The 23,075-nt window shown below is 40.2% G+C and overlaps 2 protein-coding genes across 2 annotated transcripts; one reads left to right on the top strand and one right to left on the bottom strand.

The window, feature by feature from the left end:
- Nucleotides 1–747: 747 nt before the first annotated feature.
- On the bottom strand, nucleotides 748–11,802 carry rgs11 (regulator of G protein signaling 11). Its single transcript, XM_015006207.2, has 17 exons — nucleotides 11,294–11,802; nucleotides 10,918–11,014; nucleotides 10,738–10,788; nucleotides 9,133–9,239; nucleotides 8,829–8,880; nucleotides 8,666–8,724; nucleotides 8,456–8,532; nucleotides 8,300–8,381; nucleotides 6,029–6,097; nucleotides 5,783–5,806; nucleotides 5,649–5,710; nucleotides 5,213–5,326; nucleotides 3,491–3,606; nucleotides 2,857–2,944; nucleotides 1,925–2,063; nucleotides 1,750–1,832; nucleotides 748–1,281 (listed from the first exon to the last, which is right to left on the bottom strand). Exons 1-17 carry the CDS (start codon nucleotides 11,354–11,356, stop codon nucleotides 1,161–1,163), a joined length of 1,404 nt encoding a protein of 467 aa, XP_014861693.1. The 5' UTR covers nucleotides 11,357–11,802; the 3' UTR covers nucleotides 748–1,160.
- Nucleotides 11,803–12,145: 343 nt separating this feature from the next.
- Nucleotides 12,146–18,139, top strand: ints15 (integrator complex subunit 15). The gene is made up of 8 exons (XM_014967543.2): nucleotides 12,146–12,290; nucleotides 13,661–13,861; nucleotides 13,953–14,174; nucleotides 14,633–14,798; nucleotides 14,893–15,167; nucleotides 15,968–16,205; nucleotides 17,231–17,270; nucleotides 17,776–18,139. The coding sequence occupies exons 2-8, from the start codon at nucleotides 13,667–13,669 to the stop codon at nucleotides 17,999–18,001; spliced, it is 1,362 nt and encodes a 453-aa protein (XP_014823029.1). The 5' UTR covers nucleotides 12,146–12,290; nucleotides 13,661–13,666; the 3' UTR covers nucleotides 18,002–18,139.
- Nucleotides 18,140–23,075: the final 4,936 nt, after the last annotated feature.

The raw sequence follows: 23,075 nt of genomic DNA, 5'->3' as shown, positions 1-23,075 counted from the left end.
TCAAGTACACAGTGTAAAAGACGACCCATTTAATAAAGATTTTTTTTTTTTTTTTACATATTTGTTCAAACTGTTACCATGTCCTGATGGTTTGCCATTGGACAGATAAGCTGAAAAAATCGATTTCCTCCACCTCCTGCCAGAACTACCAAAGAAACCCACCGCCCCACCGCTCATGACTAAAAACAACCAATCAGAGCCAGGAGGCGGGTGTTGGCGCTGTCAATCATCCTTGTGAGGCTGCAACGCTAAAGACTGAGAAACGCCATTACAGGAAAACCGTCCTGTAAAACCGTTTATCCACCGTCATCGCTAACTATGCTAACTAGCCTAGCATTCATGAAGCCGTAGGTTAACTATGATTACCAACATTGTTTATGTCTGTTTAATTCCAAAATAATCAGATAGACCTGATTCAAATTCAAAATCTTATGTAAACAGATGGTGATGTCATCGTTTTGCAGGCTTCTGATAGGGTATACCAGGTGAGTTAAATGGAGGCGCACGTCTGGATGACGCATCGCTTCTTTCTGTGACGTTGTAGCAAATCAGAAATCGGAAAGGATCTGTGGACCTTCACAGGTAGGTTTGGGTTCCCAGGTGTCTGAGCACGTTAGAGTGTACGTACGGTACGTACCACCGTTACACGGAGATAACAGAAAATATAACAAAGTAAGAGAAAAGACAAATAACTCATGAATGGACATTCTAACCACATGCAGAACTGATGGCAAACACAACGCCGACTGCTCTCATGACTTTTTATTGGGATGAAAAACGTGCTCGAGCAAGATTTACAGCAATCACAATGGTGCGGCTCCAGCATGGGGTGGACTGGACAGACAGACGGAAGGAAAATATCACCGAAAAGGCTAACAAAGATATGTCTACATAAGTCTGAGGGAGAAACGGGACAGCTGGAATGAAGGACAATATCTAAAGCAAATGGCCACAGCGCTGTTTGAGTTTAGGAAGGATGCAGAAAAGTTGCTGTGAACTGCTCATGCGCAGATGAGATGTTTCTGTTGCAGTAGCTCTGCCTCTTGCATTCAGAATGATTTTTAAGAAATCTGCTGAAGATAATTAATCCATGGTTGGTTGCCGTGGTGAACGATGGAGACGATGGAGGCTGGAGTAATGTTCTGAGGGGAAACCCCGGATCAGAAGTGGGAGCCCGCTGCGGAGTTGGTACCTGCTCGGCCGTCTTCCTCCGCCGCCTGGGCGCCGGCCTGAGCCGGGGAGGGGCTGGAGTGCCGCTGGCGCCTCATGAAGGGGAACACGCTACGGGAGGCGAGAGGAGGACGGTTTGACTCACAGGCAGGCGCACTCACTCAGAGCAGAAATGTACGGCGGCATGTTTGAGCCATTGTAGATGGAGGGCGGAGGGTTAAATTTCCGCCAAATAAAATAAAAAAATTAGTTTTTCTAGAAATTTTTCATCTTTTCAAACTGCAAAATTTCTGGGTTTTTTTTCTTTAGAAAAGTTCTGATATTAATGTCAAAATTTCTGTTTTCTCTAGCAAATCTCCCAGTATTTTCTAGAAAATATCTTAGATTAATCTCAAAAAGATATCTTTTTTTCCCAGAAATTTTTAACTTTTCAAACTGAGAAATTTACCTTTATTTTGTATACAATTTCTGAGCTTAATTTCAAAATTTCAGATTTTTCTGGTGGAAAATTTGTCCCCTTTTTTTGTTTTTTCTGTCTACAACGGCCCCTAATATGCCGTTGTAGAAATGAGATGTTACCTTTTCTTGGTCTCCTGGGGGACGACGGCTTTAGCCAGCATGTTTTTGTACAGGTCAGATTTCAGATACCTGGGGTAAGAGTCCTAGACGCACGTTGTTAAAGAATGGGAACACGAAATCCATAATCCATAATCATCTTTTCCAAATTATCTGATAGGTGAAAACTGCTAAAAACCTTCTTCATGAGGAAGTAGATGTGCATCTGTGCGTCGTCCATGACGAAGCGATGTGGCCGTTTGATCCCCTCTAAGGTTTTATCCATCGTCTTGCTGTCGATGTTGACCCAACGGGCCGCTCCAGGGGCCAGGAAGTTTCTAGATGATAACAAAAAAAGTCAAATAAATAAATAAAAATCATGCTCCATAGAGTTAAGAATCATGTGTACTGATCAACATTTTGTTTTGATTGTTCAAAATGGCCACCGTTATGAAAAGTGAATTTATGCACCATTATAATCAATTAGATGAATGTGTTTGGAGCCCTATAATTAATATATATGTATATATGATTCAAAATACCAATATTTTTGAACCCTGTGCCCTTTTTCTTTTGGACAGTTTTCAAAATGGCCGCCATGGTTGTAATGGAGAATATATGTTTGTACTAAAATCCGCAGTAGTCATTGCCAGTGGTGGACACGGCGAACCAGCAAGTCCAAATAATTCGCTAAACAAAACTCTCAGGTCCGCTAACGCTGAACCACTAAACACATTTAAAAAATTGGCAGAAGCTAACGCTAACTGTTAAGACGACTGTCTCAGTCTGTGTCGCATCGCCTTCATTTCCTCCCAGTCAATGACTGATGTAACAAAAAGCAAAGTCCTCAGTTTCAGTTTTGGCATCTGATTTTGTCTCATCACTTCAAAGTTGTAAAGTCGGCGGCCATCTTAAAAAAAAAAACACGTCAGACGTTCTGAAATTCACGTGGCTACTGGGGAATTTGAAAAGCATACAACCTGAGGAGTGAGCATGCAAGTTTTTCTGCTTGTTTCCACAAACTGAAATATTTTTACATTATTACTACTAAATACATTAAGACACTGTAAACATTCAACCGGTTTGTGTGTGTGTGTGTGTGTGTGTGTGCGCGTGTGCGCGCGCACTCACTTGTAAACATCCTCCACTTTCTCTATGATCTTGGAACTTTCTCCGTGTCTAATTTCCTCACACGCCTGCCAGAAGTGCAGGTTCTCCGCTGAGAGTAACCACACAAACGCGCACACGCACACACACACACACACACACACACACACACACACACACACACACACACACACAACATTGAGGAGCAGAAACAATGACGAAGGAAAGAAAATATATTTATAGCATAAGGAGGTCTCTGAGGAAAATGCTAGCCTCTGGCAATATTTTATAGGCCGTGTCTGCATGGATGAACAAATCCTTTAAGTAGTTTTTCCCTCCAGTTTCCATTCGTATCCTTTCTTTTCAGGATTTTTCTTCTGTGGATGTTTTTCATCACAATTCGTTTTCTTTAGCCATTGATTTTTTTTGTCATCCTTTCTGTTAACTGGGTGTTGAAGTTATACTTCTTTTCTTCCTCTGATCTTTCAGGAGGAAACGGACTACTATTATGAATATAGATCAAACTTAAAAGTAACATGTAGAGGATTTGACACATTAATTTCTATAAGAATCAGTATAAGAAGTACTTGAATGAAATTTTCATCAGACTGTCCCAGGTTTGCAGAGCTTCACCAGCGTTTCAGCCACTGATTCTCACCGCTGAACTCTTTCTCCAGGTAGGTCATGAACTCCCGCCTCCCCATGGCGTCGGACAACAGCTCCATGAAGCTGAAGCTCCAGCGCTCCACGCGAAGACGAGTGGGAACGGGTACTCTGCAGCAAACACACACAGGTCATGTCATCAGACGGTTCCTGGTCGGTCAGTACAACAGTTTTTTTTCTCCCTCCGTTGTTCTCGCCTTCTGATAGAACATCAGGCAAACACACGACAAAAGACGGTCCGACTGCGGGTCGGAGAAGTAAGATCATGAGATGATCAAATTGTTTGTAAAAATGACTTTTGTCAGTCAAAAGCTTCCTACTCTTCGATATTTGTTTTAAATATTCGTGTAACTGTGGAACATTCCACTATAACACATGAACTAATTAGTTGAGTGGTTTTCAGATCGCAGCATATTCAACGTGTTTTAATGACTCGGTCGGCCTCCAGACCTCAGTCCAACTCCTGCAGAGCCCCTCCATTAAAACTTGAGCTATTTTATAAATAAGAATTGGCAAGAATGTTAGACTGTAGATGTGCAAAGCTGGCAGAAACTCAAGCCAGAAGACCTGCAGCAGAAGGTTTAATGGAGGACTGACTCATTGGCGCCATGAATCATTTTCCTTTTATTTCACAGTAATGCGCGACCTTGAGTTGGTCTAACAAGTAACAGTTACATTTATTAGTAAGTTAGTTAGTACAGATGACCAATGTCTAGACCTTGATCACTTTATAGAGACGGTCTTTGTTGCTGTATCGATGTTAGTTATTTAGTTAGTACACCTGATCATTCTGGTATGCTCGTATCATTGTTAGTTAGTTAATTAGCATGGATGGACAAAATTGATTAATGCCTTGACATTAATCTGTTTCTTAGTTAATCACATTTAATAGTTGTATCAAAGTTAGTTAGTTAGTTAGTTAGTTAGTTAGTACAGGTGGACAACATTGATTAATGTCTTGATAGAAAGTAACTGATTCATACTTTGACATGAATCAGTTATTTAGTTAATCAAACTTCGTAGCTGCATCAAAGTTAGTCGGTTAGTTAGTAAAGATGGACAACACAACTGTCCAAACATTTATCACTTTCCATAATCACTCTCTATAGTTGTCTGCATCAGTAGTGGTTATTTAGTCCATCAGTTGGTTAGTACACTGAATAATTTCTATGCACTGGTCATTCTTTGTCATCACTGTAGTTGTATCAACACCAGTTGGTTAGAAACCTTAAAATTCACAACAACAACAAAACAAAGCTTGTAGAATCAAAGTTGAATTTATTTCAGGGTTTAGTAGGTAGGTATATATATATATATATATATATATATATATATATATATATATATATATATATATATATATATATATATATATATATGAGTTTCTCTGACACTGTTTTGGAGAAATCCAGCCAACTGAGAAATCTGTGATGGAAACTAAAGATTGGAGTGACTGCATGGAAACCTTCCAACCCTTTCAGACGGAGGAGGAGGAGGGGTGTGACTATCCCACAGGAGACGTGCAGAAAAGCTTATTAATTATAGGACCAACCAGACGGTTGTGGTGACATGAGGAACCGAATCATTTTAGATTCTTTTGTTCTGCAATTAGCTTAACCGTCGCCAAACTTCAACAAAAGCTAGCTTGGCTACGTCTTTCTCGTTGAGTTCCAGTAAAAGCGGTGAACTCCACCGGTACGATCGCATCTCGTCTTACATTTCTGAGTTCATCATCCAGTATGCAATGTCATCAGAGATCCAGGGGTTACTGGGAAGGCAGCCCTGCATTATGGGATCGTGGTTCTGGTACTGCTCGCTGTACTTGACAAAGCTGCACAGATGCAAAGGCATGCCGCACACACACAAAAACACCCGCACACACACACACACACACACAGAGATTTATTGTATTAGTGCAGCAGAACGCAGCAGTTAATGGCCACTAATTCCAACTTGCCCCAGGAAGGCTCCATTAGCTGCTCTTATGGAGGGAGCAGTAAGCTTAGTGGGTGGAGGAATTTGGTCCAAGCAACAGCGTGTCCATTAGATCTTATGTGCATAAGGCGCACATGTGAACGTGTGCGCCTTATGCACATAAGATCTAACGGACACATGAGAACGTGCGCACAGGCCTTCATCGAACCGACACATACCCTTCGAGGCAGACAGAGGACTTTACTCGGTTTCTTCCGAGGGCTCGTCTGGATGTTTCAATCTGTTAAGGATGAAGACAGATGTGATAAACGCTCACACAGACACGTCTGAGCTGCAGCGACGCGTTATTTACCTCGCTTTTGTAGTAGTCGCTGTTCTAGTTCTGGAAGACGGTGAGACGGCATTGTCAACTTAAGGTTGCACACTGACTTGATTTGCAGGTAGATGTAACAGCTGTCAACAAATCGAGCACTTACTTTGACGTAACCCGAGCAGCAAGAAAAACAAAGAAAAAAGGAAAGCAGCGGCAGAGTTAGAGAGAGAGGGCAATGCTAATGCAATAAACTGATTGAAATGGGTGAGAAGATGAGGATCCGACCAGAGGGACTCGTGTGCTGAAGTTGTTTGGTCGCTCCAGACCCCAGTCCAACATGTTCTGCACCCCGGGCTAAGAAAAATAATAACAAAAAACATTATAGCTAAGGATGAAACCTTTATAACGAATAAATATATATTTTTTACATATTTGCTGAAACTCATGACAGTATGGTATGAGAAAAATAATCTGTGAAAAGATCGATCTCCTCCACTCTCCTCTTCCTTTAGCCGCTATACAGTCTGAAGAAATGCACCAACCAAAAACAACCAATCAGAGCCAGGAGGCGGGTCTTGGCACGGTCAGTCACGCTCGTGTACGCCGCTCAGTGTGCGAAAGGCGGAGAAGCATATTGCCATTACAGAAAAACAAAAATGCTTATCTGCTGCCATGCTAACTAGCCGTAGCATTCACAACAGGCTATGCTAACTGCAGCATAGCTTGTTTTATTTCCCCCCCCCCACAGATTATGTATGATGCCATACTGTCGCAACATAGCAGCAGTTTCAACAAATATGTAAAAAAAATATTTTTCTAAAAGTTACACAATGCTGCTTTAAATGTGTACAATTAGACATATTATAAAGCATTTTGGGTCTGCTGTGTGTTTGTACAGAAATGTGTCACGCTGACTGGACAAGTTTGAACCTTCCTGTTGTTTTCCACACCACCAACTCTTCCTTCAATTCCAAAGTTTTTTTTCTCTTCCCTGAGCCCTCTTCCTTAATTCATAAGGTCTACCACATGGAGTCCCCATGCAAACCCTGCTACACCTCACAGCTCTCTCCTTTGCGTCTTTCCTCCACTTTTTTCTTTTAAACCTCTCCTCTTCCTCTGCATGTGTTTGTGTGAGGATAAAGGGAGGTTTATGCACTGAAGAAGTGAGCTGGAGATTTTCTTATTTCTTTCCACCCCACAACACTGTGTCTGTGCTTTTGTCAGCTCTGGCTTTTAACAGATAGTCTGAATATTGCATGCGGTGAGGCACACGCGGGGAACTGTGGATGAGCATTAGTGGGACCTCTGATTGTGCGGTCCTTAACAGTTTTTTAATAGCTACCGTTGTAGCTTAAAAAAAAGCAGTAGTGAATCAGACAGTTATTGTGGAATAATTGGATTTTAAAAACACAAATCATAAACTTGTATAAAAATCGGTTCTCAGGATGCAAGCACAAAGTACGAAATTGGAACTGGATAAACCGTAACTTTTTTAACATCCACAGTAAGGATTAGGGCTGCATCTAATGATTATCTTAGTAGTCAATTATTCTGACAATTAGTCAGACTGAAAAGTTGGCACATTCTACATATTTTTCCATTAATCACTTAAGTCTTTTCATACAATATTAGAGGTCTAGTAAAAGATCCAAATGAACAAATAATCTTATTCCTTTTTTAAATAAGAAAATTAAACATTTTGTTGCCTAAAATGCAATATAGTATTAGTTTTGTAAAGCTGGACTGGGTGAAACTAAAACTATACCACTACAAAAGTTTTTACTACAGCATATTTACCAATGTGTAGTGATATAGCACAGTAGCTACAATGAAGTGTATCCTAGCATAACATGATAGTTCTGACTAGCCTAGGATAGCATAGCATCAAATAAGCCTAGCTTGCTTTGAGTCAAGCCTAGCTTAACATAGTATACTTAGCATATCATAGCATAACATGGTATAATATAGTATTGTATAGCATAGTATAAGATAGTATGGCAAAGTACAGGATAATACAGCTTGACATGGTATTATATAGCATAGCATTTCATGACATAGCATAGAATGGTTATAATATAGCATAGCATATCATGGCATAACATAGCATGGGATAATGTAGCATAGTGTGACATAGCACAGAAATTAAAGGGCTCTGCAGCCTGTAACTGAGCTAATTTGAGCACGTTTTCAATGTTTTTTCTTTAAATATCTACACAGATATTTGCACAGCAAAAGTAATGGCACAAAGAATCCATTAGGTTACACATCACGCACTTGCCCATTTTATTCCCACAAGTAAGGAATGCTCCATTCCAGAAACCTCTCTGTGTCTGTCTGCAAAGTACTTTTTTTTTACTTTGTTCCAAAAACCTAAATACAGAAATCAACTCTTGTCTCTGTCATCATAAATCGGTCAAGCTTCCCAGAGCAGGTTTGTGTGAAGCTTCATGGGTTAATCATAATGTCTTTTTCTAAAGGGTACCATAACTTTTGCTGCTTTAGATGAATTGTATTAGTATAGAAAAGAAAGCAGTATTGGTGTAATGGTGAGACTACCGGCGGCCTGTTGATGAGCCAGTACGCCTGTTCCTGACATTCTAGGACAATTCGGTCGGCCTTCCTCCTCTGTTTGGAGGCCCTATAAACAGAAATCACAGCGGAAGTTGGTATGCATGTTTAATGGCGCGTGGGAGCGGCTGCGTGTAAGTGTACCTCAGTTGCTCTCTGGCTTGCATCACCACAAAGTCCCAGGTGTGGTTGATCCGCTTGTGCAACAGACTGTACCTCTCCTAAAAAGGCATGAGGGTGGGGTGGGGAGAAACGGACGGAAGAGGAGTGATGACACAAGCAAACTCATTCCTACATAATTCATCACACACACTCATTCTCTGCTTCTAGGATACACACGCACACGGTCCCTACCTTTTCATATTCCATCAGTTCTCCTTGTTTTCTGATGTTCTTTTTAGCCAAGTAGATCGCTGTGGAAGTAAAAGCAAAGAGAAATATAAAAGAGAGAAGATTAGTGCTAGTTCTGTCTTTTTCTTCCTTATGAGGTTTAAAAACATTTTACAGATTTTACTACCATAGTCCAGCTCTGAGGCGGGCCAGCGGGTACTTGTCCAGAAATAAGGAGTCTGGGAAAAACACAGCAATTTTTATTTTTTTTTAAACTGATATCGTTCTTCACACGGACAATAAAAGAAGAGAAACAGACGCTGACAGATGAATGAGGGGATTCATTTAGGAACTTGACTGATGGAGACACAGAGTGAAAATCGGAGATAAGATACTATCAGAGTTAAAGTGGCAGTGTAGGTAAAGTTAGGCGTGAGGAAGACATTTTTCTTTTCTTGCTGTGGATACAAACATGCAGCTGATGGTCTGACCTGGAAGCGGTAAGGCGACTCGTCGGGTCGTAACACCAGGCAGCGGGGCTCTTTCAGAGGGTAGATGTATCCGTATTTGACCAGCATCTCGCCAAGATGCAGGGCCTCTGATAAACAAAGAAAAAGAAGAAGATGAGAATATGCATTAGGAAGTGTAATATTAAGAAACATATTCATGATTTTTGGCAGTTTGTCTACAAAGACAATCTGAATAGCATTTCATTCACTTGTATGTAGTCCCACTGACAGTGGCGCCTCCCAGGAAAATTTTTCATAGGAGTTTCCAGACCGAGCTGGTAAAATATTTAGATCTGGACTTTGACTATACCATATTGCTGTGATCTAAATCATTCAGTTGCGATCCCAGCAATATATTTAAGCTCGCTGTCCTCCTGGAATCAGTTTTCAGTTTTCTGAGACCACAGTTTTCTGTAGTCTCATCTGACCGGAACACGTTGTTAGCAAACGTTGTATGCCTCTTTTTCAACATCCCTATAGTATGATGCTGCCACCACCATGTTTCACCATAGGGTTGGTGTATATCTGGTAATATGCTGCTATTTTTCTACCAGATTAAACTGAAGTACTTAATTTCCACTATCACCACTCGCTTGCTCAGAAGAAGGCGTTAAGGTTGGTGGAAAGTAATGGCCGTCCTCTTTATGAAACTGTCACTGAAAAACAGAGTGTCTTCAGTCAGAGGCTTCCTCAAATTTGTTGTAACATAGACTGCTATAGGAGATGTATCCTTCCCACAGACATCGCCATCTATAACAACTGTTTAATTGAACAAGCCAAAACAACATTTAAATTTCCCTTTGGGATCAATAATGTATTTGTGAATTTTGAATTGAATTCAAATCATGTACTGAATTCAACTGCACAGAATTATACAAATAGTATCAAATGAGAATTTGATTAAATCCATTTAAATCAGACTATGTGATTTAATTGATCTTAAAGAGGAATTTTGCATTGAAAAACAAAAATCTGAGTATTCTCATTCCGCCCCCTATATAAGATGCCACCCTGGGTGATTGCCCATGCCACCCATATCAGAAACAGTCACTGGTTCTGTGTAAAAATTGGATCCGTTTGGTGTTTAGAAGATGGTAGTTATGAATTGGCACTATATTAATAAACTGAACTAAGCTAAATTCAAGTTTTAGGGACCTATTTTTTGAGTGACACCTTATTACCTTCATTCACACTCTTAAGTCCATACAGGGTGAAAAAGGAACAGTGTACACCTTTTTTTTCCAACCTTCAAATTAGTTCAGGCATGGTAATATCCCCTGAGGACCTCCACCACGAGAGAACACTAATCAAACGCACATCATCAAGCGACTTAATCAAACTCCGGCCCAACGGGGCTCACTCTATTCCTGTTTACTGGAAACTGCCACCCCTGGATTCTGGATCACACATGCGCACGCACGCAAGCGCGTACACAGACACACGACACACACACACACACAGACACACACACACACCCGAATCACATCTACCTCGTCTCATCTTGAGAGCAAACACCATATCCTGGCAACTCTCCTGTGACACACAACAAGCTATAGTCACACACCTTTTATCACCCAGAGCACTCACCCTCCTCACAGATGTGGTATTTCTGAATCAGCCAGGTAATTATATCGTGGCCTGTAAAATTAAAAACATGGAAATGTAATTTAAAAAGTGTAATTTCTGATATTCTGGAAGGTCCCTTTTTTGTTGTCATATTTTTGTTGTTAGCAGACAATAAAAGTGTGTTTTTACAAATACACACACCTGTCATGGCGTGTGGGATGACAGTGATGAGGAGTCTCTGATTTCTCATCTTCATGCCCATGTCAGGGTCCTGCATGGCCACGAGCACTTTCTCCATCTGTCGAATGGGGGCACGCGCGCACGAAACACAGAAAAGACTCGCATTAAACGCGCTCATCAATAAGTTAGAAGTTCAGAAACAAAACACAACCACGCTAAATCATGTTTTGATATATTCATTTTCTATTGTGAGGCAATAGAAAGTACCTCACAATAGAAGGCATGTTGGGTTATCTCGGTTCGCTCCTGTTGTACAGTAGAATCTATCTATATCTATCTATAAATATATATATAATTATATATAAAAACAACAGCTAGCGGATTTGAAAAGCGTTACCTTCCGAAAGCATGACATTTGCTCCGGCTGCAGACCTCCTTTAGCCAGGGTGTTAATTGTCATCTTGCGGGATGCTAGAGATCACCCGGCGGGACGGCGAAGTGCAAAACACCAAAGTGCTGTCGGGAGCGCGCGGCAGCGACAGTGCACCCTTTTTTCCCCCCTGCAGGCGCGTTTCCGTGAATACCGTGGGCGCGCTCGTGTCTATATAATGAAAAACCAAAGATTTGTAGTTGAATTCGTGTGTATTTTCTGTTACTTAGTGAAATAAAAACGTTTTTTTTATGTTGTATTTTTTGTGTATCACACAATAAAGCAAATCACCATGTTAAAAGTTTATTTTTGGTTAAAACAAATGCAAAAAAAAAAAAAAAATGAAATCAGTAAATACTCCGTGTTTTCCTATCTAAACGAATAAACTAGTCACATCTGATTTATTTTTTACTTATTTTGTATTATTTTGATTTTATTTTGATGAAATATTTAAAGTGTGCTTATAAATAAAATCCATGTTGTGCAGGATAATTTAAAAGTCAAATAGGTGAAACTTTGCTTTAAAAACATTTGAAAGACTCTTAAAAATAAAAAAAATTTCAATTCAAAATTGATAATTGCTAATTCAAGTGCTAATAAGTACTAAATCAAAATTCAAAAATACAAGTTAAAGTTATTGTGGAAAATAAAGATTTTATTTCTTTATGTTTTGTGTAGTTTTTCATTTTATATTTTAACGCTAACAATATTTAAATTTATTTTATGTTATTTATAATTGTTAAATAACTAATGCTATTTTTCAATATATTATATTCATCAATATACTTTAATATTATTATATCACATTTGCTCTGACAATGCTGGTAATTTTTATACCAAGCAGGCTTCCGTAGGAGGAGGAAGTGGTTGATTCTCTCCATTAGTGAGGTCTATTTTTATTTTATTTTTTATTTATTTTTACTCCACTTAGCATTTTTCTGCTGAATTTAGAGTCTTCGAAGAGGTAAAAGCTTGCAACGTGTCTGTTTGTCTTCTAGGAAAAGCTAGCGTGTGTGAGTTTTGGTCGCGAAGCTGAAAAATAGCCGCCAGTTGTTGCCTTGCTAACAGTAAGCATAGCAGAATGGACAGGGACCGAGTCAAGGATGAGCTGCAGAAATACGGAAAATCCTGACTCTGTGGACTTTCAGTGGGCGTTGGTCACTCTAAAACCCGACATTAAAATGAGTACTTTCTTTTTATCTATTTAGTTTCTGTTTGCGTCGTTATTTGTCCATTTCTTTACAAAAAAATCTATCGCATTGTTGTATTACTACTCTTTGTTGCTGCTTTTACTTTTGACTGACTTAGCAAAGTAAACTTTGCATTATCATTGCGCCTCGTGCAGAATTTCAAACTAACCAGGTATATTTAACTCTTAACAGGAACACCTTTTGGGATATGAACAGTCCGCACGTGGACAGCATCTAATGGTTGTTATGGAGACTTGTTGACCCCAAAATGCCATTTTTACCTGCAGTGTTTCTACCTCCCTTATCATTCTGCTCAGTTCCACTGTGGGAAGCTAACTGTCATCCAGCCTGGTTCTCAATAGCCAAAATAAATTAGCCTTTGACTTGCATCATATTTATACCCCAAGGAACCAGGAAGTCATTGATTACTAATTACTTTAGTTGCCAAAAATCAGTACAATCTTATGTCCATTCAGTGCAATATTTATATAAACAGTAAGTCTAATCATGCTTTTCATATATGACCTTGAACAAAAGAACTGGTTTTCAGGTTTGTATTTAATTTACATTTTATTTTATTTGTAGATACTTTATGAATGTACAGTTGTTTAAAATTGCTTTTACTCCGTATTATATGGAGTAATAATGTGGAGTAAAATGAATTTTATGTTCAGTGGTGTATATTTTGTTACTGTGCTGCTGTACCAAGTGAATCTCCCCGCTGTGGGATTAATAAGACTATTCTGTTGTTTCAAACCTCAACATTTTACATGAAACCAGTAAAAAAAAAAAATCCAGAAATTTGAGTTTAATAACAAATATGTTTAATACTGCCTTATCCATATTATACATTACTTTATTGCATTTATTTTTTTAATATAAAGAAATAAAAGTGGGTATAAAAGGCACTTTAATCTAACAAACGAGCGTCATTCAAACACACATAATTTATCTAAAGTGACTGTAGATTCATTTCTCCAGAAGAAATTGACTTTAAAGCTGTTGACGCGACATTCCCTAGGGGGCTAACTGTTCTCTACATTTGCACAGTAAAGATGATATTCAGACATTAAATGTGTGTGTGTGTGTGTGTGTGTGTGTGTGTGTGTGTGTGTGTGTGTGTGTGTGTTCGTTCCCCTGTCAGGTTGCGATGGGTGACATCCGTCAGTCATTGCTGCCTCGGGACGTGCTGAGCGCCGCCAAGGAGCTGCTCTACCACCTGGACATCTACATCTGCAACATGGTGCAGTCGGGCAGGCAGCCCCCTCAGGTCGACTCCAAAACCCTGGATCTGATCGAGGAGTTTATCCTGCACACTCCCAAGGACAGAAACTCACCTGTCAGGGTAAGCCCTTCCCCCCAAAAGGTCCTGTAGAGTAAATAATCAACAGCATCAAAATGTAAACACCAATTATTATTATTTTTTTTTCCAACAGAGGATGAGTGCTCTGCAGGAGCTGCAGCTCCTGGAGATCATGTGCAGCTGTTTCCAGGAACAGAGTCGGGACACGGTGCGCCAGCTCATGTTCTCCGCTCTCTTCAATCTCCAAGGAAACCAGGCGGACGAGAGTCGGATGGCGCTGCTGAGCAAACTGGTCTCCATGGCAGTCGCTGTGGGCAGGGTTCCCATTCTGGAATGTGCTGCCACCTGGCTACAGGTGAGGAGTCACGTAGGGCTGGGGCGATTAATCTGATCGATCGTGATGAATCTCGAGGAGATTTAGGTAGAACAGATTTACTTACTTACTTATTATCTTAAATGCAAAACGTATATATTTTTTGTACAGCATTGCCTTAATTGCTGCTCTCAATATGTTGTTCTTTCAGCAAATTGCCTTTGTTGAGCCCATAAATGTTAAGGATTAATCGATTCGTAAAATAGTTGACGACTACTTCAATAATCGATTAATCCGATTCATCGTTTCAGCAGTATTGTGACAAAGAAGGAAAGTAATTTACGGTGTTGCTTATTTTTACAAAAAAAAATCAGAATAGAGTGTTATGCTTTTATTTCTGGCCCCCTCTAATATGTTGCCCTTGAATAAAACTCTTAAGCCTCTTGTCATGTGTAGTGTGAAAGTGTTCATGCTCTGCCTGCCTGTGGTTGTGCCTACAGAGGACCCATCGTGTGTACTGCGTCCGCCTGGCGCAGGTGCTGGTAGACGACTACTGCAGCATGGTACCGGGATCTGGGCCCACCCTTCACAACATCCACAGCGCCAGCCCTCGCTTCTGCTGCCAGTTCATCACAGCCGTCACAACTCTGTATGACCTCACCTCCGGTACGTCAGGATCACGCAGAAATTACATCCTCCGCGTTACAGCGGAACACCTAGCAACCTCGGCAACACGTCTTTTTTTTTTTCATTTTTCCAGACGAGCTCACGCCTCCGATGGAGCTCCTCCAGATGATTGTGTCGTGGATCCAAGACGACCCCCGGCTGGTCCTGATCACCTTCCTGAACTCGCCCCTGTCCGGCAGCCAGCCAATCAGCTCTCTGGACATGACACCACTTGGTGGGTTGATCCGCTGGTGCATCAAAGCGCCGCTGGCCTACAGGCGGGACAAGAAGCAGGCGAACGACGGGAGCTCTGACAGCGAGCCGGACACGGCGCGCCTCTTCTCTGCTCTACATCTAAGTGTTCTTCAGGTGGGTGTGTGTGTGTGTGTGTGTGTGTGTGTGTGTGCGTGCGTGCGCACTCTAGTTAAACATTAAATATATGTTGCAACGTGACATCACACACGCAAGATCCCACCTGCTGGCTCCCTGCTGTAGGGCAACAAAACCACTAGCTGACGATAACTACCACTGGTTTTAGCTGTCAAGTTGTCAACACAACATGCTAAATCTGAAACGTCAACACTATGACAGCCAGATAACAAGATCCAAGGGTATCACATCTCAATTTTTACTTAATAAAAAAAAATAACAAAGGAGAAGGAAGTAAGTCAGCTATGCTAGCTTGACTTTGACAACCTTAACATGTCGGTGTGCTGCAGAATTTAGGGTGTTTGGTTGAGTTAAAATAAAAAGGCGACCCACACATCAACTCTGACAGGTTGTTGTAGAGCAGGTGTTTGAATTAGATAATCAACCACCACTGTGTTCAGAGCTCAGATGATTGTTTATTAATTATTGTAAAATAAACATAAAACTTGAAGACATAAAACCAAATGTTCTCTTCATTGTGTGGGAAATGTTTGCATGTTTTATGGTGTTAGATCCTGATATGCTCATGGAGCTGTTGTCAGTGGGTTGCTAAGGCAATGAATCTTTGTGTTGCGTAGCCGATATGAGTGGTTTTGAGTTCTTCAATTACTTTTTTGTGTTATTTCTCCCTTTGCACTTCAGAGTTGTGCACATGTGCGAAATTTCTGCATCTATACATCAGTCCAAACAGTGACGACCACCAAACAGTTTTTTTTCTCTCCATCTTCTCCCTAATGTAGGTGTTCATGCTTTTACCCAACATACTCAACGAGAAGGGGCTCTTCGGTCGCCTAGCGCTGCTTCAGATGGAGTCGGTGGCCACCCTGACCTCCGATCTCTCGCGCCTCCTGGACCAGGCCGACAAACACACACACACAGCCACCAGTGACACACACGCTGCGTCCCAGCTGGCCCTGGACCGGCTGGCCCAGGCTCTGCAGGTGGCGATGGCCAGCGGAGCGCTGCTCTGCTCCAGAGGTACAAGATGGAGTCTGGGGAAGCCATTGCTGCTTTAGGTCAAACCAATGGTTAATCTTAATGTTTTGTCGATAAAATACATTCAAAAACTGTCTTTGATTCACCATTCAGGTGAAATAGACAATAACATTCAGTCGTACCTAAAGTTACTACCTTAGGTACGACTGAAGTAGTAACTTTTCTTTTGGGGAAACACTAAGAAAATAAAAGAGGTAAAATTACGAGAATAAACTTGTACTAGAATAAAGTCATAATTTTAAGAGAATAAAGTCGTGCAAGATTAATGAGAATAAATTCTTATGACGACTTTATTGTCGTAATATTGACTAATCTCGAAATATGACTTTGTTCTCATATTGACTTTATTATCATAATGTTTCCATTTTATTCTCAATATCACGACTTTATTCTTGTAATATTGACTTTATTCTCATCTTATGACTTTATTCTTGTACTACTATGACATTATTTTTATATTATAATTTTATTCTGGTAATACTACCAGATAATTCTCATGCTATTTCAAATTTATTCTTGTAATTTTATGACTTTGTTTTCATACGACTTTATTCAATTCTTTGACTTTATTGTTGTAATATTGTGACTTTATTCATGTTCAAGTTTATTTTCATAATTTTATTTTATTTTATTTTTCTTAACATGGCCCTAATACTTTGTTGTACTTTTCTAACTAGGGTTCAAACCAGCCCAAAGAAGTATTACTGAAGTAGAACTACATCTTTAGTAGTACTGGGTCTAAACACAGTGCCAAACAATGAAAGAAAACTTTCCCGCCGTAAAATGAAGTCCATAATCTGACAAAAATGTTCAAGTGGAGATTATATTGTGGTGACCTAGACAGCAGTCAGAACCAACGCAATACATTTTCTAAGAGTTTCTGTTTTTTGGTACACAGAATTCAAGTTTGGAGTCATTGAATTAAATCTTTTTGTTCATCTGAGGCGTCTTTGGTGTTTACATCAAATGATACTAAGTTTTTAAGAGATGCATTTTTGTTTTCACAGAGGACCTGAGAGCCATCTGTTCACGGCTCCCTCACAACAAGTAAGACGTTTTCTCTCTGTTTTTTAATGCATAATTAGATTTAGATCTTGGTTTGAACTAGGCCATTTTAATGCCTTCATATGCTTTCATGGTAGCGCTGACTCTGTTTCATTGTCCCCAGTTTCAAGTTCTTAGTTGTTTTTTTTAGTTGATGTTTTTGCTGTACTTATTAAGTTTTCATACCATAGTAAATAGATATTGGTCAAAATCAGAATCAGCTGGTAAGATTTTTTTAAAGGTTAGCTGTTAGCCAGAAAGCTGCGGTCAGTGCACTCCTATTATATACCCTTGCTAGCTAGCTAGGCAGTTAGCTTTCTTTGTGTCTATCATGGGTAAGAGAGCATTTTTCACCAGTTAGCTGGACGAAGTTTCTACATTTCTGCGGAGATGCAGGTCTTACTTCATAATGGTGTTAAATGTAACTTGGTTAAGTCTAATCTTAAAACCTGCTTGAACCAAGATGTGTCCGGTTTTTTGTTTTCCCCTCCGTCTTTCCCCTTTCCAGTCTGCTCCAGTTGGTTCTGTCCGGACCGGTGATGTACTATAATAACATCCACACCCCTCCGCTGGCCTACAGCCCCCACGCCGCTCACTCTCCCATCCCCGCACACCCCACGCTGCCGCCTCACACACCCCACACGCCTCTGGCCGCCCACCCGGCCCCTCACGCCCAGTACCCCGCTCAGCCCTTCATGACGGGGATGCCGTTCCCCTTCCGACCCGGCCACTAAGAAAAAGAAAACACAGACTGCCGCTCCGTGACTGCAGGCATGAGGGATATGACAAGTATTTGAAGGAATGTTTGAATTTATGAACGCTTGTGAATGTTTTACAGTGTATCTGCATTGAATAAATATTTTTTTACTTTACATGTGGTGTAGTTCTTGACTTCTACCACTTGTGGTCGCTGTTGCATCTACAAACGCACGTGGTCAAAAAAATTAGGCTTAAATTTCTAATCTTTACAAATTAGAAAAACCAACATGGCTTTTAATTACTCTTTCTGTTTGGGATTTCTAAAGCTGCATGGCATTAAAACATTTGCCAAAAAACAAAAAGTGTTGTGTAAACTCAACCGACAACAGTGTTCTTGAGAAATTTACTCAGGAAAAGCAAGTGGAGCAATAATGAGGAAATTCTGTCATGATGTGACTTGTATGGTTTAGAATATTTACTACACACACTCACACAGAATGTTAAGAAACATCTGAAGGTGGACTGTTCAGCTCTTTCCCACACTCAGTGGGGTTTCATTGCGTAACTATGAGGTGTCACTCTTCCAGCATGCAGGAGTTGAGCCCTGTTTTCATACAGATAGGATATCATCCAACAGCCTTAACACCCCCCCCCCTCCTTCGCCCCCCACCTTCACCCTCACTGCTCTCATTTAAGATGAAAATTGCATCATCTCCCCATCGCAGCTGCTTTCCAATTTCTCATTTTGATACAAAACAAAGATTTAGGGGAATTTCAACCTGTTAATGTGGACTAACTCACAATTTTCCTTTGTCTTCACTTCCTTTAAGTGGAAAAGGAGGAACTATAAACATGAAATACTTTAGCTATGATTAGCATGTTTGCTCTTCCTTTTCACAGGTGGAATGCCTGGGCAATCGTCCAGTAATAATTACTTCTGCACATCCCAGATTGTCCACGCAAACACTGATCCTCGGCGTTTCACCTCAAAGCAAATGCAGCTGCGGGTTTGTTGCGATGTTGGGGAGATTGGGCCACCTGCTGGGTTTCCTCCCTGCAGAGCGGGTGGGGCGGCGATAAGAATATCCTTTTCCTGGAAAGAGATGCGTCGCTGTCGTGGCGGTTGAGGTGCCTGATAAAGACGCAATTCGAGTGAAAAGGCGGGATCGTGGTGGTGGTGGGGGGGCAGAGTGGCTTCTGTGGTCGCGATGAAAAGAGGAACCGGTTTGCTTGCTTACAGATTTCTTTGCATTGTGTTTCTGTCGTTGTTTGGAAAAAGCTATGAAAAGTAGCCCGATGTGAAAAAGTGAAACCTCTAAAGCCTGCAGTCATTACTTTGCAATGTTTGCAATAAATTAAGTAATTTTTCATTGCTTTGTTTTGATTCAGCATCGCTGAAGGATTTTCCAGCCTGTTTAACCTTAAACAGTCTGTACATTGACTAGGCCTCTCAAAACCCTTAATTTTGCTATTACTGAGAGGGGCAATATTATGCAAATCAACATGTTTTTGAGCTTAGCATCATGTTATAGTATTACTCCCTCATCAAAAACATACCTGGAATGTTGCCTTGATTCATTCATGCATGTTTGAGAAATCCTTTAATCTCTAAGGCAACCATTAAGCTGTGCAAAACACCTGGGTGGACCTAGCTGTGAAGCTCCACCTCAGAGATACAGTTTCTGAGCTTCCGGCTCACAGAGGAGCGACTCCCCCACTCAGCTCCTTCAGACTAGCCAGCAGCAATTAGCAAACACCTGGTGGAGCTGCACATCTGCTGAACTCATTATGCTAGCTACTTCTCACTACTGGTAAAGCGGTAGTTAAAGGATTAATAGAGGAGCCATGTTGTGATGACTTTCTAAAGGCAGAGTTTCAGAAAGAGCAGGAGTTTTTAAAGAGACAGAGGCCCAATTTCAAGGTGTTAAATTAGGAAGTAAAATTTAACATATCTTGCATTTTTATAACGACTGAAGTTAACACTTGATTGTGCTACAAAATGGCACCTTGTGGCTAGAAAGCACATTATACTGACCCTTTGAAAATTAAATTTTTACCCAAGTTGTATTTTTGAATCACTAATCTTGACCTTATGTGATGCCTTCTGTTCTTTAGATATTTTTCTGGGTTCCTTTCTTACTTTCTGGATGAGTTGTTCACATACTGTAGGACCAAGTTGGCTTGGAAAGCTTTTTTTCTCTCTTTATTGAGAAATGAAATTGTTTTTTTCTGTATACTCAGGTTATCTTTGTCTGATATTAAAATGTGTTTGAGTCTGAAACATTTACTTGTGACAAAAAAAATTCCAATGCAACTTTGTATGGGGGAAAACACTTTTTAAATCTCTATGTACAGACCACTGAGGTGACAAAATTTATTTATAAACCGTTTTTTATATATTTTTTTTAAAAAGTTACCCAAATATTTCTTTATTGCAGTTTTTCACTGAATGTGGACTTTCTCTATTTCCACAGCAGGAAACCAAAACAAACCTCACCTGTTCTCTTTGCACATAGAGTAGTTACATGAGGCAGAGTTTCCGTGGTTTCAGGGAAAATTGTGGTTTGGTGTTGGCCCGACTTAGTCTTGCAGGTGTGTGTCTGCCTGCAAACGCTGCAGCTGCAGAAAATACATAACCCCCAACCCCCAGGCCAAACCTGCAATCAGATTCACTGGGTCCTCCAAGCTAACTTTGCAGCAGATGTGAGAACCTTACTCTGAGTAAGACACAACTGAACCATGTCAGTCAGTCTTAACTAAAGGCCATTTCCACTGAAAGCTCAAGCTGCAATTAAACCACTTTTTTTTTTTTAAAAGCTGTTTAACCTGTTAATCCCCATTATTACGATCAGATGAGGGAAAGCCGTAGGTTAGAACATAACAACCTCCTGATAGTTACTGAAGTTGAGAAATTATTTAAAAACAAAACAAACTCAGCTGCAGTTGTGCTACACTGAATCTGACATGTAACGTCTAAAAACACACTACGGTGCTTAAATTTATTTATATTTTTGTCACGTTGTATGGGATTTTGCTATGATGCAATCTGATGGAACAACACAGAGGGATGCAGAAGTTTGTTTAAAGCAGTCTGGGACAGCTCCACGTCGCTCAGCGTCTCCGCCAGCTTCACACATCTGGAGTCTGACATCTTTGAATACCAAATTTTAAGTCTTGCTGCAGATTTTCTATTGGATTTTGGTCTGAACTTTAACTAGGCCATTATGACGTGCATTTCTCTAAACCAGGAATGTCAAACTCACTTTCATTTCAGCCCACATCAAGATCCTGAATGCCCTCAAAGGGGTAGTTATGGCAGAATGTGTTGCTAAAACTACCTATTAACGAAACTCTTAAGATATTACAGCTTTCTCTCCATTAGATGAGTACTTCTAAAAATAATTAATAATATTTAACATTAAAGTAATTGGGGACTGTACAAATAATAACTGAATTTATTGAATGATAAAATAATACTTCAGCAGGACTGTTATCTTCAAGTTATTTTTTGGCCACAGAAGTGGCTAAGGCGGGCTGGATTTGGGCCGAAGGCCTCGAGTTTGACACATAATCTACAGCTCTGCCTGCCTCTTCCAACTGTATAATAATGCACTCACACATACAGAGGACTGCACATCCTTAAAGTCTTTAAAAGTCTTAAATTCATGTAACTAAAATTAAGATCTTTAAATGCCTTAAATTAATTTTATAAAGTAAGTAGACCTTTAATACATTAATCGCAGGTCTAAAATTTTGTCTTAACGGGAGTACATAATGTATGTATTTTTTTAATCTTGCAGGACTTTTCTGTCAGGCAAAAGTTTGAGTCATACCCAAACATCTCATGTGACTCCGCTGTGGTCCAGGCTACTGCTAGCTTACTGCTAATACCTTTGCTAGCTAGCTAACATTCTTCCGTTTATCAGATTTTTAAGTAAGTTCATATTTATCGTAAGTTGGCTGGACAAAGTTCATACGTTTCTAGTTGGCTTTAAATCCCATTCATTCTTACATTTCAGTTGGTGAAATCTGCAGAAACATAAAATTCCAATGAAATGTATTTGAAGTTTGTTCTTGTGACACTTCAAAATGTACATTCCTATTTTTTCAAGTCACGCTTTGTGTAATTGATTTCTTTGTAACGGTGGCTCTCCAAGTAGCAGGATGTAAAAAAAAAAAAAAGAAAAACAGCGCTGGCTTTTGTAATAGAATGCAATAAAGCTCTCAAAACAGGTTTCAGCTTCTTTTCCCCTGGCAATGTTTTTGTTGAAAATGATGCAGGTGTTACAGTTCCTACAATAGCAACCTGAAAACCACCTTTCAGCGAGCTTATCTGACCTGCAATGAACAGGAAACTGGGAGCGAATTTACTGTCAGGCACCATGATGAAGGCCTGTCTGGTTATTTCCTATTTACCCGAGACGTTTTGAAATTAAAGAGCACAAGCACTGCGGTTTCTGCGGGACCACCCTCATTAGTTTCCTTTAAAGACGAAATCCCTGCCAAGGTTGCAGCCTGAGAATCCTGAGCTTAACTGTCTTTACCTCAAAGGCGGCTCCTGAGTGTTGGCACAACATGGTTTTCAGAGGGATTTTGTGGCATTGTGGGAAACACAAGTTCTTCCTTTCTCATAACTCCTCTTGGAATCTGTTTCTTTGAGCCGAGTGAGGCCTTCAATGATGAGCTTCTCGTGTTTAGGTATGCTCTACCTATCACTGTTCTGATATAATTTGGAATAATCCATGTGCTGTCGTTGCTTATCTCTTTAGCCATGCTAGCAGTAGATTAGCAGCAAATGTAGTTAACAAGCACACCTTTGTACAAATAAAGCATGCTGAACTCTATGTTTAAACCTGCTTTGTTCTAACTGAGCTTTCATGAGTCTGAGGAGTAGTACTTAGTTGTTTTTTTAACAGTTTCTCTTTAAAGAAACCGTTTTTGTTTTCAAAGGCCTGTGATCTGATTGGCTCCTGCAGTGCAGATTCAACTTGCTCCACAGTTGAAACTCAATTTTCAACTTTCAGTGTTCTACTGGAGGAATGATCTATTAAGAATAAGACTTAATTGCTTGGTCTGTAAACAACTTCTAAAATTTTACTGGAGTAATTC

Source organism: Poecilia mexicana, unplaced genomic scaffold (assembly GCF_051168715.1).
Source record: "Poecilia mexicana isolate PSO_F unplaced genomic scaffold, ASM5116871v1 scaffold_17, whole genome shotgun sequence".
In the NCBI taxonomy this organism is placed as follows: domain Eukaryota; kingdom Metazoa; phylum Chordata; class Actinopteri; order Cyprinodontiformes; family Poeciliidae; genus Poecilia; species Poecilia mexicana.
Note: the sequence above shows the minus strand (reverse complement) of the source record. Positions and strands in the feature narration are given on the sequence as shown.